This window comes from Lichenostomus cassidix, chromosome 19 (assembly GCF_008360975.1).
Source record: "Lichenostomus cassidix isolate B80296 chromosome 19, HeHo_3.0, whole genome shotgun sequence".
Lineage (NCBI taxonomy): Eukaryota > Metazoa > Chordata > Aves > Passeriformes > Meliphagidae > Lichenostomus > Lichenostomus cassidix.
This window is the reverse complement of record NC_139499.1, coordinates 5,799,526-5,817,892: the sequence shown is the minus strand read 5'-3', so window position 1 is coordinate 5,817,892 and position 18,367 is coordinate 5,799,526. Positions and strand designations below refer to the sequence as shown.

Below are 18,367 nucleotides of genomic sequence, written 5' to 3'. Positions count from 1 at the left end.
TTTTTACCAGCCACATTTATGTAATTTTCCTAACCCTTATCTGAGTTTGTTAACAAACACCACACAAATCCCAGTTGGTTCTGAGTCACTGCTGGCCGCCAAACCCTCCCAGCAGCTGGAAATGGCAGCAAAATGGATTTTCCCCTCCTTGCCTTGTGCCACCTGCTTGAAACACCACCTTGAAGCTGCTTTGGGAAAACCTCCCCAAGGCTGTGGCACTGAATTACACAAACTTTTCCCAGTTGTGCATCTTTAAGTTCAGAAGGAGCTGAATTCAATCCCAAATGGATTTGCTCAGTGGTTTTTCCCTCAGCAGGATTCTCCTCTCAGTTTGCTCAAGTGTAACTCAGTAAAAAACCAGGATTTTCCTCAAGGAGTTGGACTTGTGTGAAACCCTCTGAACAAACTGATGGTGAGAGGGAGTTAGTTTAACAAGTGAGGATGTGTCTCTCTGCCCTTCTCTTCCTCTCTGCTGGCAGAATTCAGGATAAAAATGATTTCTTTGCTACCTGGAGCAGTGACAGTCATTTTACCCACACCAAAGGGATGGCGGAAAAGAAAATGATATTAAAATAACTTTTCTCTACTACTTCTTAGTCAAAAATTATACAAACCAAACAATTACAAAAAACGTTCTCAGTCAAAATGATAAAACAATGTCACAGATTTGCTTTTAAGTGTTCTTCTCATTCCCACCAGGTCAGAACAAGCACCATTTGGATGCTCTGCAGTGCCCTGTTAGCAAGGAATAGTAACAGCAGAGGTGGGTTTGGACCAAAATTTCTGCATTTTTCATTCCCTACACCACAAACCAAAAGGAAAAAAAAATCTACATAAAGTGTTCACTACACCTTGGGCACCCAAAAGGGCTGAAATTTCATTTTACTGCAGATTTTTCCCTGATTTCCTCCCGTGCTCCACATAATTCTGGATGAATTCTGAAAGCTCTGCAGCCCCTGGGTTGTGGAAAAGAAACCAAAGCCAACAGGATAAACTCCATAGTTTTTATTCTGCAAAGCAATATGCACATCTTACGAACACAAAAATTAATCTAGGAGAGAAATGTCATTTCCAAATCAGCTATTAACCACCATGCAACAAGACAAGTGAAATGTAAGAACAAACCGAACCGAAACAGCCATTTTTTTCCACCCTACAAACCACCTGCAGAGGGTTGAAACCAAGGCTCAGGTTTTCTATATGTAATGCCAAAAGGAAATGCAAAAAAACACAGAAAAAAACCCAAAAAAAAAGAAAGAAAATGGCAGCTTTCTAAGAACAAGAAAAACACGTACAAATAGAATCAAAACTGATTCAAGTCATAGTTAAAAAGAAAAAAAAAAAAAGGAAAGATCAATATGATCCGAACTTTTTTAATATTAAAGTTTTAACTCTTTTCTGTTTGGCTGCATTTTTTTTTTAAACTTTGTACATCGCCTGGGAACAATCCAATATTCCTCAGAATTCCAGCAATGTTGGCCTGCTGGGACACCCTGCACCTCTCTGCTGCAACACAGGGATCAACTAAGGCCAAAAAATTCACATTTCTCCAACGTTTTTCCCTTCTGCATGTCGTGGGTCACAATCTTTATAGTGTCCCTGGGGGCTGCAGAAAGCTGTTGGCAGGAATTTTCAAGCAGGTTCCTTTCGCTCCCAAATGGTTTCCCCAAATTCCAGCTGGGGGGTTTGGGAGGTTGGAATTTGTTGGAGGAGAAAGGATTTGCTTGGCTTTGGGTATTTGCAGGGTTTGGAGCATCTCTGTCTGCCATTGCTGCCTTTGGTCCTCAGACTGAGCCACCCTTGGAGGAACTCCTGGGAGGTTGGGCTTGTGGGATTTAGGAACAGCTCAGGATGGGATTTAGGAACAGCCCAGGCTGGGATTTAGGAACAGCCCAGGTTGGGATTTAGGAACAGCCCAGGCTGGATTTAGGAACAGCTCAGGATGGGATTCAGGAACAGCCCAGGCTGGGATTTAGGAACAGCCCAGGTTGGGATTTAGGAACAGCCCAGGCTGGATTTAGGAACAGCTCAGGATGGGATTCAGGAACAGCCCAGGTTGGGATTTAGGAACAGCCCAGGTTGGCATTTAGGAACAGCTCAGGTAAGGATTTAGGAACAGCTCAGGTTGGGATTTAGGAACAGCTCAGGTAAGGATTTAGGAACAGCTCAGGTTGGCATTTAGGAACAGCCCAGGCTGGCATTTAGGAACAGCCTAGGTTGGGATTTAGGAACAGCTCAGGTTGGGATTTAAGAACAGCTCAGGTTGGCATTTAGGAACAGCTCAGGTTGGGATTTAGGAACAGCTCAGGTTGGGATTTAGGAACAGCCCAGGTTGGGATTTAGGAACAGCCCAGGCTGGATTTAGGAACAGCCCAGGTTGGGATTTAGGAACAGCCCAGGCTGGCATTTAGGAACAGCCCAGGTTGGGATTTAGGAACAGCCCAGGCTGGGATTTAGGAACAGCCCAGGAGAAGCTCTCAGCCTGTTTGACTTCCTTGCCTCACCCCAGGGAAGCAGCATTAACCCCACAGCAGCATCAGGAGAAAACTGGAAATCTTTTCATCCCTAAACTTCAAACCAGGCCACCTCTAAAGCTTTGCCTTAACATTCCCCTGGAGGAAAACAGTTAACCCCACTGAAGGAACTGAAACTGGAGAAGGAAATGTGTTCTGAAGGAAACTGTGAACACTCAAACACTCTCAAGACTCGTGAACTTACTGAAGTCCCAACACACACAGACCAGAGTGGGGTCTGGAGGGAATTAAACTGGGAATTTTCTGCCAGCTTACACTGAGACTGTGAGATTCTCACTTGGCTTTCTTCTTCTGGGGAGTTTGGAGCAAAAGGAGGAGGAGGAAAAAGCCTGTGGGGATGAATAAATGAATGAAAAAAAGAATGAATAAATGAATTTAAAAGATGAATGAATGAATGAATGAATGAATGAATGAATGCAGAGCTGTTACAGCTCTACCACCTGATGAGAAAGCTGGGAGAAAAAAGGTGAGAAGTCAATTAAGGCAACCAGTGAGATTTTAAAAGCAGTGGTGGAAGTGTCTGCAGGAAGAGCCTGACCCCTGAAAGTAAGGAGCAGCCAGGAAGAGAAACCAGCAGAAGGCAGAGTGGGGAAGGGAGAAATGCACTGAGAGGAACCTCTGCCTGCAGAATGAGCCCAGAGGACAGAAAGGGGTCACTGGTGGGTTCCCTGACCCTCCTGATGAGAGCCCAACTCCTCTGGCCACGTCTGGACAGCATGGAGTGACAGTGGGACAAAGCTCAGCAGTGCCACTGCCCCTCAGAGCTGTCCCCAAGCTCTGTCACACACTCTGGGGTTTCTCCTCCTTTCACTGGCTGCACTCAGCCCAGGCTGTGCAGAGCCCCAGCAGACTGCTAACACAATACATCTTTTTGTTGAGTTTCACTTTCTAGAATGAAGGAAAAAAAAAAAAAAAAGGAAAAAAAAGAAGTTGACAGAAAGCTGCTCTGCAGCAGAGACACACAATCCTGGGGGTGGGAGGCCAAGTGGGAAAGTTTTCCAGATAAGTCTCTGTGCTGACTGGTTTTCTAGCAAGCCAAATGAAAAATCAAAAAATCAAACCAAAAGAAAAAACCCCAAAACAAAACGGAAAAATCAAACAGTTCTTTTCAGTAAGTAACAGTTTAAAATGGGACTTCACTTCTTAAATTTTTTTTTTTTACTATGAATAAAAGCACAAGTTTGTCCTAAATACAGCACTATTAAAAATGTGAATATGTATTTCTTTTTTTTCTCCAAAAAGAAAAGAAAAAACCCTAAAATGTTGATACCTTTTCTTGCAAGCAAGGAGCAAATGGAATAAAGTATTAGGGCCACACAAACACACACTGAATTCACCTGGTGGGTTGGTGGCTCTTGGAAATGCAGTTATTATATCAAAGGTGCATAACTTGGTTCAAACACACTGTACAGACTGGGCAAAAAAAAAAAAAAACAACCAAACACCTCTAGCTTGGTTTGCAAAGGCATCTTCACCTGCCCAGGTGCAGCCAGCCCCAAAAAAAAAAAATCTCTGGCTCTGCCTCTGTGGAGTTATCTACACCAACCTCAGGGTGTCCCCAGGGAAGATTCCACACGAGGGACAAGTGCATCTCCTCGGCCCTCCTCGGGATATTGGAGACTTTTTATAAATATGTACAAATCAATTACAGGCACTTGAAATGTCTTTGGTTGGAATAAACCAACATTGCAAAGGTAATGGATTCACAGAGTGTTTAAGACCCAGGCTGGGTTCAGCAGGCAATGGTTTGGGGTTGGTTCAGGGGGGGTTTTTATGCTTCTGACAAAGCTACCTGGAAAAGAAAAAAAAAAAGAGAGAAAGTATTTAATTAAAGGGAAATTTTTAATCCTGTAAGGGTGATATGACTTATCTGGGTGCAGCTGGCAGAGCTGTCCTTGACTTTTCAGAGAAGGTTGGAAAGTCTGGCTTGGAAAGGAAATCAAAGGCAGGCTGAAGGGGGTTTGGACTTTGCAAAATCAATAGAATGAAAGTCCCAAACCACCCAAACCCCCCCCAGAAACCACCCCTAACAGCCATTTTACCCACACCAATGGGATGGGGGAAAAGAAAATGATAATAAAATCACTTTTGTCTACTAATTCTCAGTCAAAAATTATTAAAAAACCCAACAATTATTAAAAAATATCTCAGTCAAAATGTAAAATCATTAAGATCAAAATGATCATTAAGATCAAAACCACAAAAACCATCCCAAATCAACCTACACCACAAAATACCATTAAGATCAAAAGCTGTCAACACTGGCTTCCCACTTCTCTATTAAATATATTCATATTTAATCCTTCAGGCAAACTGCAGGTCCCCAAGGCACTGTTGAACAATGATTCTTTCAACAGCTTTGGTTTTAGCTTAGTGGAATTTAGTAGAACAACCAGTAGAATTATGTCTTCTGTTTTACTCAAAGTTTTCAGCCTGTTGTGTTAAAAGATAAATAAAACTATTTGGTGCTTCACACAAAGCAGCTCAAGCAACAGGAGAATTACAGCAGGAGAGTCCCAGCCCAGCACTGACTGAGCTGCAATAACTCCCTTCTGGAGGGCAGAAATGTTAATTTTGAGGATTTCCAAAGCACTGCCATGGATTCTGCAGCACCCACCTGCCCTGTCCACAAAGCCTCTTTGAAAGGCAATCAAATCCCCATCTCCAGAGACAAGAAAAACCAGTCTGCCCTGTGTCAAAAAAACCACTTTTTTTTTTTTTCTCTGTTTCCTTATCAGAGCCAACATTTAGCTCCCACACACTCACCTTTTCAGAGCAGAATTCTGTATTGCTTTGCCTCAGTTTGCTTGGTCTGCCTTTGATGACTGCATAGCAGAACATGGTGATCACCATCACGAAGAGGAAGTAACTGGTGTGCATGAGATGCAGGTTTATTAGAGAGCGATCATCCTGCACAGAGAAAAAACCAATTAAAACCATTTGCTGGCTTGGCAGTTTGGTATTGAAGCAATCATTACTAGATTGACCCAGAAATTACTTCATGAATCAATTTTTTTTCCCTTTAAAAAGCTGGAAATAGTAAAGGAAGTGATTCCTGATTTTGGCACAAAATGTTCCTTGTGTTAAGAATCTGTGTTGTAGATATTTTGCCAAATACTAGCAGAAGCTTTTGTGAAATTATTTTAAATTCTAGATGTTGGTTATTAAGAGCCCATTGGGGTGGAGAATTCCCAGCCTTTGCACCACACAATAAACCAGCAGCAGCAAAAATGACAATTTTAGGAACCCCATCCACCCAAACCAGAGCAGAGGAACAACCCAGCACTTACATCTGGAACAATAACAGTGAGTTTGGGATTTAAAGCGTGGTAGACCTTCCCAATTGCTCCTTTGTAACACCAGAAGGGGTTGTAATCCTGTGCATATTTGGTGTTGGAATCCCTGGCTGTGGTGAAGATCTTGTACCACAGAGTGGCATTGCTGTAGCTTTCAGGGACACAATGTGGTGGCTGACTGCAAGGAAACAGAAATAATTAGCACCCTGAACTGCATTTCCCATGTCCAACCAGCACAGCTTTTCGTCTCAAAACGTGGTTTTAGTTTGGCCTTTTCAACACAACAACAAAACCCCAAAGTTGAACCAAAGGGTCTATTAAAAACCACATGATTGCTGCACTTAGATTAGAATTTAACTGCCTGTTGTTCCAGTTAGCCAACATCCCTCAGCTAAATTGGAAAAACACTGGTTTTCCTAAGGCTTCACACAGCCTGGTGCTGCTCCAGGGTGGAGGAACAGAGTCAGGGAGCCCAGAGAAGACAAAGGGAAGAGATTTTGGTGAAGGCAAAGCAGCATTTACCTCATGCTGATCTCACAGCAGAGAAGAGGATAAGATCTCTGAATGTCAAATCTGTGTCAAATCTGATCTCTGAAACTCAATTATGGGGAAAATTCCTTAAATCTCCAAGGATTCTTTTGCTCCCAGTGAAGTTTAAACCCCAGCTATGGGGTGGAGTTTAAAACATCCCCAGAAAAATCTCAAAGGTTTCAAATCTCAAAGATTCTTGAGATTCAAAAATCTCAACGACAAACATTTTAATGCAGGGCAAGGAGCACAAGGACACAATTCCCGTGATCAACAGGGATTTTCACGAGGAACTAACAACTCAGAGAGCCAGCTGAGGCATTAATCAGGCAGGAAGCAGCCCAGGGAGGAGGGTTTGGGAAATGCACTCACACTGTGACTGGGAACACACTGCTGGCTGCTGTCACAGTCATGCAGGTGGTGAACACGACCTGCTCGCAGTGCCCGTGCAGCACGCAGTCGTCGGAGTTCCAGGCAGCTGGCAGGGTGAAGGTGATGTTGATTTCCTCGTGGGATTCTCTGCCTTTTTTGGGAAAGAGACAAGGAAAGCTGGGGTTTGGGTCACAGAAGTATCTGAGCAACCGTTACTGGGATAAGGAGAAGACACAAGTGCAGGAAGGATCAAGTCATCCCGGATCTTTACTGGCAACAAAGAGAGCAGAAGGAAAGTTGAAACCCAAAACAAACAGAAAATCCCCCAGCTGCTGCTCTTTTTAATCTCTCCCACCCCAGACCTGGGGTCATCAGGCTGCTCTCAGAAATTAAAAGCTCTTTAGAAGTCAATTCACGCATGTTTGGAGAGCTTTATAAGAAAAGTCTTTCTCCTCTGAACAACTTTGCTCCTCATTTGTTTTTTCTGATGCTCCTTTTTCAGACTGGGGACATTTGTGTAGAGAAAAAGGTGTCAGCAGATACTGAAGTGCAGATTAAGTCATCTACAATAACTCCATGTGGATAAATTCAGACCAAAAATAAATCCAGGCTGCTGCAAATGGAACTTGCACTCAGATAGCTCTGAAAGCAGCAGCAAAAAAAGAACAGAAAATACAGTAATGCACATTTGCAGCTATGGGCAATGTCTCCCCACAGGTTCAAGACATTCAACATTATTATAAAATGCAATTCTGGCTGAAAGCTAAAATTCAGCAAGGTTCTCTTCTCAATTTCTATTAATTCTCTACAAAACTCCTGTCAAAACTTCCTGGCAGGCAGCCAGAGAGCAGATTGGTCTCTGCACACCACAGAAACCATAATCACCTTATCTGGTGCTGTTTGTGATATTAAAGCTGATTCACTTGTGCATTTTAGATAAACTAGAATTTTTTTAGACAACATAATACTTGCTCTCTATGTCATCTATGTCACATCTGAAATGTCAGTTGAGGACATGATGGATCAGGACAGAACTGAAGAGAAGTTACTGTTTGGAATGTTGCTTGCTTAAAAATGACCTTCCATTGTCATTAGGTTAATCATTTCAAGCTGCCAAGCCTGATCTTGGCACACCTGCAGGTTCTTTTCCATTCTAAATGCAGGGAAAAGTTCCCCTAACAAATAAAAGAGGAGTATATTCCATACAGGAATATACTCACAATAAATCTGGGAACACATCTGTGCTCTGTGCAAGAGATTCATCTCACCAATAGTCAGCTGGTGAATTTTTATTTGATTATATAGTTATTAAAATAATTATTTAGAGCTTTAGAATGGTTTGGGTTGGAAGGGACCTTAAAAACTGCCTTGTTCCATGGGCAGCGACACCTTCCAGTATCCCAGGTTATTCCAGCTTGGCCTTGGACATTTCCAGGGATTCAGGGACAGCCACAGCTTCTCTGGTCCTCACCACCCTCACAAGAAATTTTTCCTAATATTTAATCTAAATGTCCTCAGTTTCAGTTTGAAGCCAATCCTTGAAAGGTTAGGAAAAAAAAACTCTGAGAGGTTTATAAACCGAATTTCTAAAGCCTACCTGAGAGCCCAATCTGGTGGCCGAAGACGGTGGAGCTGAGGTGAGTGACATTGCGCGAGTATCCCCCGAAAGGCCGCAGGGGGTCCAGGGTCAGCGTGATGGTGACAGAGATGTTGATGGGACCAGAGTCCTCCAGGGTCTGGGGGGACTGTGTGGAGGACCTGGCCTGCCCGCTGGTCACCGTGCTCTCCGGGGTGGTGGTGTCGTTCAGGAGGTGCTTCAGGGTTTCGTTCTCGGATATACAGAAGTCCAAATCGTTAAACCTCAGGAGGAAAGTATTCCAGTCCTTGGAACATAAAAAACAGGGGGATTTGGGGTGGATGAGGGATGTCACTGGGGCAGTGCTGGTCCTATCCTGCCCAGTTCCAGGCCATTGAACAGAAATTATATGGCTCAGGAATGATATGGCTCAGGAATGATATGGCTCAGGAATTTTATATGGCTCAGGAATGATGTGGCTCAGGAATGATATGGCTCAGGAATGATATGGCTCAGGAATGATGTGGCTCAGGAATGATGTGGCTCAGGAATGATGTGGCTCAGGAATGATGTGGCTCAGGAATGATGTGGCTCAGGAATGATGTGGCTCAGGAATGATGTGGCTCAGGAATGATGTGGCTCAGGAATTATATGGCTCACAAAGCATACAAACACCACCAGGGCTGTCCCAACAACAGCACAGTTTTTGGAGAAATCAGATGGGTTCAATCCCAGCTCTCTCCCCTGAACAAGGAAGGAAACTCAGTCTGCTCTCAGCACGCTCTGGGTGAGCAATTTCTGCTGAGCTTTCCCTCGTTCCAAGTAAAAAAATCCCCAACCAGCTTCAGCCACGTTTCCCAAACTCCCATCCCCGCTTTTTGCAGGTACCTCTGTCATCTCAGGCGACTTGATCTCCTTGATTTTGAAGAAGTAGCCCAGGGTGAGGAAGGCGATGGCCATGGCGCTCACGCTGATCATGAACACCACGAGCGGAGGGCGGCTGCTGATGTACACCTTCAGGTTCTCCAACAGGTTGATGTAGAACATTATTCTGATTGTTCACCTGGTGGGGAAAGAAGGAATGGCCCAGCTGTGTCACAGGGTTGGTGGGTCACAGCAGACAGGAGTTGGGCAGCAAGGAATGGGATTGTATGGAAAAGGAGATTTTCCGTACAATGGAATGTATGGAATACATCAGCAATGCTGTGCTGTGCTCTGAAATGCAGCAGCAACCAGAACAGCTCCATGTCACCTTCCCAGGGCCTCAAACTGCCAGCTGGGAACAGATTTTAAGGAATGAGGACTTCCAGCAATGCTGATAAGCAATAAACCCAGTCCTTGCCTTTCCCCACACACCTAGGCAGGGTAGCACTGCTGTATTGTAATGCCAGCAATGTCTGAATGCACCAAGTTACAAATCCAACTTTGCACATCCTTGGAAAACTGAGGCTGGAGCCTTCAGCATCCCTCTTTACCCCAGCCCTAGCCCTTAATGCCTCTAATTTCAACATGGGATCTGATAATCAGCCTACAGCATTTTAGGCTTCTACATCGAGAATCCTGCGGGCAAAAACACCCAAAAACTGTGTTAGGGTGGAGGCTGGAAGACTCCTGGTCTTTATTTAATTCTTGCAGGACCTACAGCTTTTTGTTCTGCCTGTAAGCAAAGCCAGGACCTTACACGCTGAGGAAATGTCCTGACTCATTAATTTTTGTCCAAAATATAGTATTCTGTCTGATTCCCCTCCTGAATTTTTATCTCCAGAGCAGAAAGACCCAAATTAACTTTACTCTATCAGCATCCCCACCTCCCCTCCCAGGGAAAAGCAAACAGCCCAGCGTTAAAGGGTAACCTTGTGACATCTCCTCCTGAAGCTCTGCGAGGAGGAACTCCCAGCCAAACCTCTTATCTCTGTCCTACCGAAAATCCTGCCTGGAAAGGCTTTTAACCCCCACGAAACCACCAAGGCAGGAGCTGTTCCTAGGGATCTCCAAAATTCAGAGGGAAGGGCAAATTTCAGGAGGAATCCCTAAAGAATTCTGCACTGCCAGGATAAAGTTGGATCTGATAACTTTGAATTAAGGCAGGAATGCTGCCTGCAGGTCGGGGTGATTCCCAGCTTTGTCATTTGCAATCCAGGTGAAGCAGGGCTGGCAAGTGGCAGCTCTGAGGAGGAGAGAGGCACAGGGCAAGGCAGAGCAGGATCTTTGATCTATTCATCGATTGAAGAGAAAACAAGAGGAGGGGAAAAGGACAAGCACTCAGACAGACAAAGCCTTTTTGAGATGCCCCAGAGCACAACGATCCCACCTTCCTTGTGTACACCGAGGGTTTTACTGGCAGAAATGCCTCAGTTCCTGTTAGCAGAAGAAATATTGACAGAACTGCCCCAGAGAGGGGAAAATCCAACTCGGGGAGAGGAGACAGAGGTGCTGTGCCAGTAACACAACCCTGAGCTGTGCCTGCTGACTCTCCTGGGTGAAACCTGCTGAGACAGAGCTCTCCAGAGCCCAGGATCACATCCTGGCTTTAACCTGCTGAGACAGAGCTCTCCAGAGCCCAGGATCACATCCTGGATTTAACCTGCTGAGACAGAGTTCTCCAAAGCCCAAGATCACATCCTGGATTTAACCTGCTGAGACAGAGCTCTCCAGAGCCCAGGATCACATCCTGGCTTTATCATTTTGCACCATCAACCCTTTTCCAGCCACTCTGCAAAGCCAGGAAGTTTTTCTCGGTGAGAACTGCAAACATCTCTGCAAACCCAGAGTGCAAAGCAGGGAAAGGAGAGGGAAGGAAGGGGATGAGGAATGTGCATCTTACCAGAGCTTTGTCCCAGGCAGGCCAGTGAAGGTGGCAGAGGGAGGAGGGAGGGAAAGCAGAGCTGGGGCTGGCAGGGATCATGCTGGGGATGAACGATCCGCCCTGCCCTTCTGCACGTCCTCCTGCCTGTCTTGTCCCTGGCAGCAAATTCCTTCAAGCAGCCCCAGGTGAAAATCCCAAACACTCCAATCTAGCAGCAAAATCCCAAACACTCCAATCTAGCAGGAAAATCCCAAACACTCCAACCTAACAGCAAAATCCCAAACACTCCAATCTAGCAGCAAAATCCCAAACACTCCAATCTAGCAGCAAAATCCCAAACACTCCAATCTAGCAGCAAAATCCCAAACACTCCAATCTAGCAGCAAAATCCCAAACACTCCAATCTAGCAGCAAAATCCCAAACACTCCAATCTAGCAGCAAAATCCCAAACACTCCAATCTAGCAGCAAAATCCCAATCCCTCCTTGTGGAAACACGTGGAGAAGGAAGGAGATCAAAACCTAAATCCAAAGTGTCCCCTCCTGAATTCTCTTTTGGAAATAACACCAATGCAGGGTTTATTGCAGCTTTTAATCAGTGATATTAAAATATCACCCACAGCATCTCCAGGGCTGTGATTCCTCTTTTTTTTTAAAAAAGGATTTCCAACAGCTCCATTTTGTTTACCAGAGGGTCTAAAACCAGCCATAAAAAAAAAAAAATAAAGGGATGTGCTGAAAAGCCTACCCAGAGCAATATTTGGGCTAATATTTTTATGTAAGAGATCACCAGCTTTTAAGTGCCAGTTGCTTAATATGCTGCCATAACTCAGTGGCTTTGAAAGCAATTAGAAAATGCTATAAGCTGCAATTTCCGAGGAGTAATGTGCCTTTGGAGCTTTTGGGAGGCAAAAGGGAACAACAGTGGATTTCAGTAGTGGAGCTGACATGAAAATAGCAACAGGACACAGTGCAAAGCAGAAGGATGAAGGTTTCCATGCTGCTGCCTGAAGAATTACTCATTTTTTTAAATGGAAGTATTTAAATAACTCTAATTATCACAGATTGGTGATCCAGATCAGTGCATTCCATCAAAATGGATTTTCAGGGTTCCTTAAACTCCTCTCTGTTAGAATCACAATGGCATCTCAACTCTGGTAACTAACTTCCTCCTCTGTGTGTCAATGAATAACTTAAAGAACATCACTTAAACTTTTATTTCTTGTTCAAAAAAAACCCCCAACCAAACAAAACAATGCTTTTACCTCCTGGCAGGTCAGGCGAGCGAGATCAGATTTCACTTTTTAGCCAAATAAATAATTTAGCCAGCGGCTCTAATGACTGCTGCTGCCTCTCTCCACTCCAGCAAAGCCTTTTTAATCCTCTGTGCAATAAAAATCTCCCCAGTCAGCCTAAACAAGGAGCTCAAGTGCAACGGGAAGAATGAAAACTGCCAGGCTGGAACATTGGCCACCAGCTCCAAGGTAATTGCTGGGCACTGAGGGATGCTCAGCAGGAGAAAAAGGCAGAGCTGAGCTGATGGAACTCGCCAGGAGAGCCTGGAGATGTTGTTGTGTTTAAATCAGGAGCTACAAACCCTGGAAATTCTGTTAGACAGGAAAAGATTCAAATGGTAAAGGGTGGAAATACAACAATTTAATCTGTCAGCATCCCAGGGAAACACAGAATTGGGCAGCACCCTAAAAAGTGAGAAAATGTTCTAAAGTTTGGGGGATTTTCCTCCAAAAAAGCTCCAAGGTAATTGCTGGGTAGTGAGGGATGTTCAGCAGAGTCAGAGGTGATGGAAAGTCACCAGGAGAGCTTGGAGAAATTGTGCTCTTAAATCAGGACCTAAAAACCCTTGAAATTCTGTCAGACAGGGGAAAAAGATCAAAATGGTAAAGGGTGGAAACACAACAGTTTAACCTGCCAGAGTCCCAGGGCAGAACCCTAAAAAGTGAGAAAATATTCTGTAATTTGGGGGATTTTCCTCCAGAAAAGCTCCAAGGCAATTGCTGGGTAGTGAGGGATGTTCAGCAGAGGCAGAGCTGATGGAACTCACCAGGAAAGCCTGGAGAAGTTGTGCTCTTAAATCAGGATCTGCAAACCCAGACAGGGAAAAAGCTTAACATGGCAAAGGGTGGAAATGCAGCAGTTTAATCTGTCAGAGTCCCAGGGAAACACAAAGGCAGCCAAGTCAAAAGCCAGAGAATTGTCACACATTCTCCAGTCTGGGGAATTTTCCTCCAGAACAGCAACCTCAAAGGGGTATAACATTGTGAATTCCTCTTTATTTATATATGAAAGAGTGTGGAAAAGGGAGCTGCTGAATAGACTGATGAGTTCTTCAAGCCGAAATTACAAACAAGGAAAATCTTCAAGTCTATTGCAAAGCCCAAAAAGTCAATGCAATGAGTCACAGCTGAAGTATTAAATTCCCATTTTGAGGCTTAATATCAAAGGAGCTGAATTCCTAGCAACAATAAAAACCTCATATGTTGGACTAAAGCAGGTATTAAAAGCAAAATTGCAGTTGGCAAAATGAAAAAAAAAAAACCAAAACAAAACCCAGACATGAATTTTAAAGAGATCAAAGTCATTTGACATTTTTGTCAATAATGTCAAAACTACCACCTTGCCTCTAGGAAGCTTAAAATGATGGAATTTCCTCACCAATATTTCCCCTTCTTGTTGTGCAGGTAAGGTAATCAGACTAGAGGGGTTTCAATATAAAACCACCACTGAAATATCCTAAGGAGAAAAAAAACTCATTGTTTTTTGAAACACAAGTTTCAATTGAGCTGTGCAGCTCAAAAAAATAAATAAATCAATTGTGTTTTCAAAGATGCCCCAACACTGGGAGTGCAACAGGGTTAGGAAAATGGTTAAAGACTTTGAATGAAAATCATGTTGTGTGCCAGAGGAATATTTATCAACACAAATCAAACCAGCCATGGGAAAGCATCCATAAATAACAGGGGAACAAGGCTGTGGTGTTCATCTCAGAGTCTGACAACAATAAACAGCAGCAGGTACCAAAATTCTCTTTCACTGGGTTTTCTTCTCTTCAAAACATGATTTCATTGATGGCTAAGAGTGAAAATAGTGAAAATAGTGAAGAGAAATAAAAGCCAGAGCTGTGTGAGCTGGGAACTGGAGATTCAGCTGGTGCTGTTTAATTGTTTTGAGGGTGACAGGGATGTGGGGATTGTCCCTGTCCCCATGGCAATGTCCCCAAGCTGGGTGGGAAGGAACCTGAGCAGGATGCAGAGGTGGCTCTGGGAGAACCTGCTGAGGTTCAAAACCAAAGGCAAGGAAGAATAACTTCACCATCCTGCTATCTGGGAAAAACAGAGGTGTGAGTATCTGCAGCAGCTTTGCTCATTTTTTTGGGGAAGTGTGGATCCCTGTGGGATGAAACTGTACATCCCAAAAGCTTCCCCAGCAGGCAGGAAGCAGGAATTCCTCCTGGAGGAATCCACCACCTCTGTCCAGCTGAGCCTCTTCCCCTCCTCCTGGCCTTCAGCAGGGAAAAAATAAACCAAAATCAACAAGCTCCTAGGAAATGCCAGCAGATTTCTCCACAACACGGGGAGAGAAGCAATCAGGGAGCGTGGAGGAGGAAACTTAATGAAAACATCACCTTGGAGCTTTGAATCCAAGCAGACAGAACCCAAAGAGCAGCAGCCAGATGTGCACAAACACATCTTCTCCCCCAAAACTGCCCTGCTGGGAGATAACAGGGAATTGGTTCCAAGTGAATTATCAGATTGCTGAGCTGTTTTATCCACAAATATGGTTACTGATAAAAAACTCCCCATTTTCCTAGAGCCTGGAAATGGCTTTGCATATGCAAAGGGCACAGAAAACAGGGCAGGAGGAGAGCAGCACCTGTGGGAAAGGCAATTCCTTCCTCCTGAGAAAGGATCAGAATATGAACAAAACCCTGCATGACCAGAAAGAAGCAAAGTGTTTCATACTTGCATGAAATGTTTCTTTTCGCCTCTCAAAACACTTTCCAAAGCTCAATTAATCATTCTGACATCCCCAAGAGCAACACGGCCAGCAAACATTTTAGGTCTGCCCAGGAAACAAAGCCAAGCAAGGGAAGTCATTTGGTCAGTTATGGAAAATTTGGAAGATGGTATTGATGCTGAATTTTAAACACCCAAATTCCTGACTCTCAACTCTCTGTAAAGACAGAAGACTTACAATAAGAGGTGGATGATGTAAGAAATAAAAAAGGAAAACAAACATTACTCAATGTGGGTATGACAGACTTGTGTTGTTTAAAAAGTCTGGTGGATTTACCACAAGCACCTGAACTCTGTGCCAGCTGATACTCCTGGGACAGCAAAGTTGATTTTTATTTCCCACTGGAAGGAAAAAATCGTGCAGAAACAGACAAATCCAAACCAGTTCTGGTGGTTTTTTTTATATGCTATGAGTTCTTAAAAAAATGATGAATGACAAAAGGGAAGGAAAGTTAAAAGTCGGGAAGGAGAAATGAAGTGAGGAAACCTTTTTTCCCTGGTTCAATGAGCCCTGAATTCTGCCTTTTGCCACAAGTGAAAAACACCATTTAAAACACACCCAGCTGGAAAATCCAAATGAACCCAACTTCTGGTTGAAAATGAGACATTTCAGGGCCAAAACCTGAGGCAGGCAGCCCTGTTTGCCAAGAGCCTGTGCCATGGGAATGAATCCACTTCCATCCCAGAGAGCTCATGGGCATTTTTAAAGCTTGCAGCTTTTCCAAGTCATGACTTACAACACGAGTTACCACAGCCCAAATCACCCAGACTGCAATAAAACACACAGTAATAAAATAAGGACTTGGAATTTGTATTCAAAATGCTGCTCTGGTTGCTGCTGCTTAGCTTGAGAAGCTGGGAGAGGAAGGGAAAAGTGAAATTATTCCGTTTTACAAGATCTTTTTAAGATCCATGAGAAATCAAATTCTGTGTAAACTGCACTGCCAAGCAGCCAAAAACACAGGATGGCTTTAATCAAGAGGAGTGAAAATTCTCAGTGAGTGTTTAATAACCAGAACTTGCTCGAGTGACCAGTTCAAGGTTAATTGTTCACTTCATTAAAGCCACTCATTAAGGAACGTGGGACCCAATTCAGCAGTGGAAGTGCAGAGAAATGCCAGGAAAAGGCTCTTCAGACTGTGAGGAGACAGGGATGCAGACAGACAGATACACAGCTTGAATCACAAGCAGAAAAAATGAGTGACAAGCTGAGGAAATGGCAGCTTTGGGGAATGGCAAAATCAGGGGTTGGGTGTGGGAAGAAGGGAGAGAAGCAGCAGAGCAGACTGAAATAAGGGAGCTGGGGTGTCAAGGCTGTGGCTGGAATATTATCATGTCCCTGATTGAGGAAACCTCAATCTGCTCAGCCCAAACTCAGGTGGGTTCAGTCTCCATTTTACAGGTGAACAAACCCCAACATGCCAGGATATACACAAGTTTTCTTCCAAAAGAAAACCTCGGAGTTCTGAGTCCTGGGGAGCAGCTTTAACCAAAGGTCTTCCCAAAAAAAGGAACTCAGCTCCCACCCAGCCAGGCTTTGGGCAAAGCAACACAATTCTGACACCTGCAAGCTTCATTAATAGCTTAGATAATTGAAAAAATACCTTCATTTTTACAAAACCTGGGCTGTTATTTAATAAAAGAGATGATGCCAGATGTGCAGGATCAGCTCAGGGGGTGCAGGATGTGCCAGGCTCTGTCCCTCCTGTCCCCAGGCTCTGTCCCTCCTGTCCCCAGGCTCCCAAAGGACACCCAGCTCTGCTTGTCCCCTGCCCTCAGCTGCTCCTGGGCACTCCCAGAGCACAGGGACTAGTTTGTCTCATCAGGTGGCCTTTCAAGTCCTTGTCTTTCAAGTGGAAAAGGAGAATCACATTCCACCAGCCACTCCTCAAATCACGGCAGGGAACAAAGCCACCCAGGGCTTAATCCTCTCTGATGGCACTCCGGCCGGGCTCGGGGAGCATTTTTTAGCCACAATTCAATATTATCTGTGCACAAAAGTTATCTCGGTGCTGTGCACACCTGCTGAGCAGGAATTGGATGGCAGCCAGCAGTTCATTCCCAGAGCTGGGCAAAGGCAGGTGGAGGGAAACAGCAGCTCAGTGAAACTCGAACCATTCTGTCCTGCCCAGAGGCACAAGAATTATGGAGTATTTCCTGTAACTCAGCCTTGGGAAAAACGAAATAATAATTGACAGCAGCAGACAGGCCCAGGTTGTGTTCCCATCATGTTCTTCCAGTGGCCAAACTTGGTGGAAGTTCGGAGAGGATGTGGAGAGCAAACCTCAATGAATTTTATCTATACTCAAGGTTTGGCTACCAGGGCAAAGTTACCTGGATAATTCCACCTGCAGAGCTAATCCTGCAAATAAATTTCCCCCAAAGGCAAACCCTTAAAGAGCAAACAAAGAGAAAAAAGGGGAAAAAAACCCAAAGCAAGCCAGGTGTGGTGCAATCCATGATTTCCCAGGGTGATGGTGATGCAGGGTTTGGATGTCATGGTTTGGTAGGGATGGAGCAGCCATGTTCCAGGCATGATGCACCAGGAAATTTATCATCAAAAGCATCATTAGTCAAGTCAAACCCCCCAAAAAGTGCGAGAGGATGAAATACAGACACACAGCAAATCGGGGAGGAAAAAAAAAAAATCCCAAAACAACCAAACAACACAGCCGAACGAAGCAATCTCTATTTTGAAACAGAACTATTTTTAGTGCTACAGAAATTATTATTTTTGACTGGGGTTTTTTGTATTTTTTCTGACACGTCGCCACATATAAAAAACTCAAGCTGACGAGCTTAAAGGATGTATTTTGAGGTAAATAGTGAAGTCAAGCCAAGGCTATAACCCCCGGAGCACCCCGAGCCAGCCGTGCCCCGAGGCTCGCAGCCAGCGCGGCCATACCGAGCCTCCCGGGGGGTTTTCCCGGTTCTCCCGCTCTCCCCAGCCCCGGGTGCCCCTGGCGGTGCCCTGGCGGTGCCCTGGCGGTGCCGGTTCGGCGGCAGGCCCGGCGCACAGCCCCGCTCCCCTTACCGCTGTCCGGCGGGCCGGGCGGGGCTCACAGGCGGCGGCGCTGCCGGCCGGGCGGGCTCTGCACCATCGTCCTGACGGGCCGGGCCGGGCTGCGAGAGGCCGCGGGGCGGGCAGCGCCCGGGCCGGACACACGGGCAGCCCCCGGGCCGGACACACGGACACACACCGGACACACGGACACACGGACA

The 18,367-nt window shown here is 44.9% G+C and overlaps 1 protein-coding gene across 2 annotated transcripts; it reads right to left on the bottom strand.

The window, feature by feature from the left end:
- Window positions 1–990: 990 nt before the first annotated feature.
- Window positions 991–18,337, bottom strand: TMEM248 (transmembrane protein 248). 2 transcript variants are annotated; one of them, XR_014855705.1, is made up of 8 exons: window positions 18,180–18,337; window positions 9,195–9,369; window positions 8,328–8,613; window positions 6,731–6,881; window positions 5,825–6,008; window positions 5,301–5,444; window positions 2,213–4,326; window positions 991–1,845 (listed from the first exon to the last, which is right to left on the bottom strand). XR_014855705.1 is itself a non-coding variant. In XM_085078191.1 (7 exons), exons 2-7 carry the CDS (start codon window positions 9,351–9,353, stop codon window positions 4,306–4,308), a joined length of 945 nt encoding a protein of 314 aa, XP_084934317.1. In that variant the 5' UTR covers window positions 9,354–9,369; window positions 18,180–18,337; the 3' UTR covers window positions 991–4,305. The 2 variants fall into 2 exon arrangements, 1 of the variants encoding a protein (XP_084934317.1); XM_085078191.1 differs by having other exon boundaries at window positions 991–4,326.
- Window positions 18,338–18,367: the final 30 nt, after the last annotated feature.

Excerpts from the sequence above, each read along its gene's own strand:
- TMEM248 (XM_085078191.1), bottom strand. The coding sequence starts at position 9,353 with ATGTTCTACATCAACCTGTTGGAGAACCTGAAGGTGTACATCAGCAGC. Across the intron at positions 8,614-9,194 it reads AGTCGCCTGAGATGACAGAG|GACTGGAATACTTTCCTCCT; the intron begins GTACCTGCAAAA and ends TTATGTTCCAAG. Across the intron at positions 6,009-6,730 it reads AGTGTGTTCCCAGTCACAGT|TCAGCCACCACATTGTGTCC; the intron begins GTGAGTGCATTT and ends GTTTCCTTGCAG.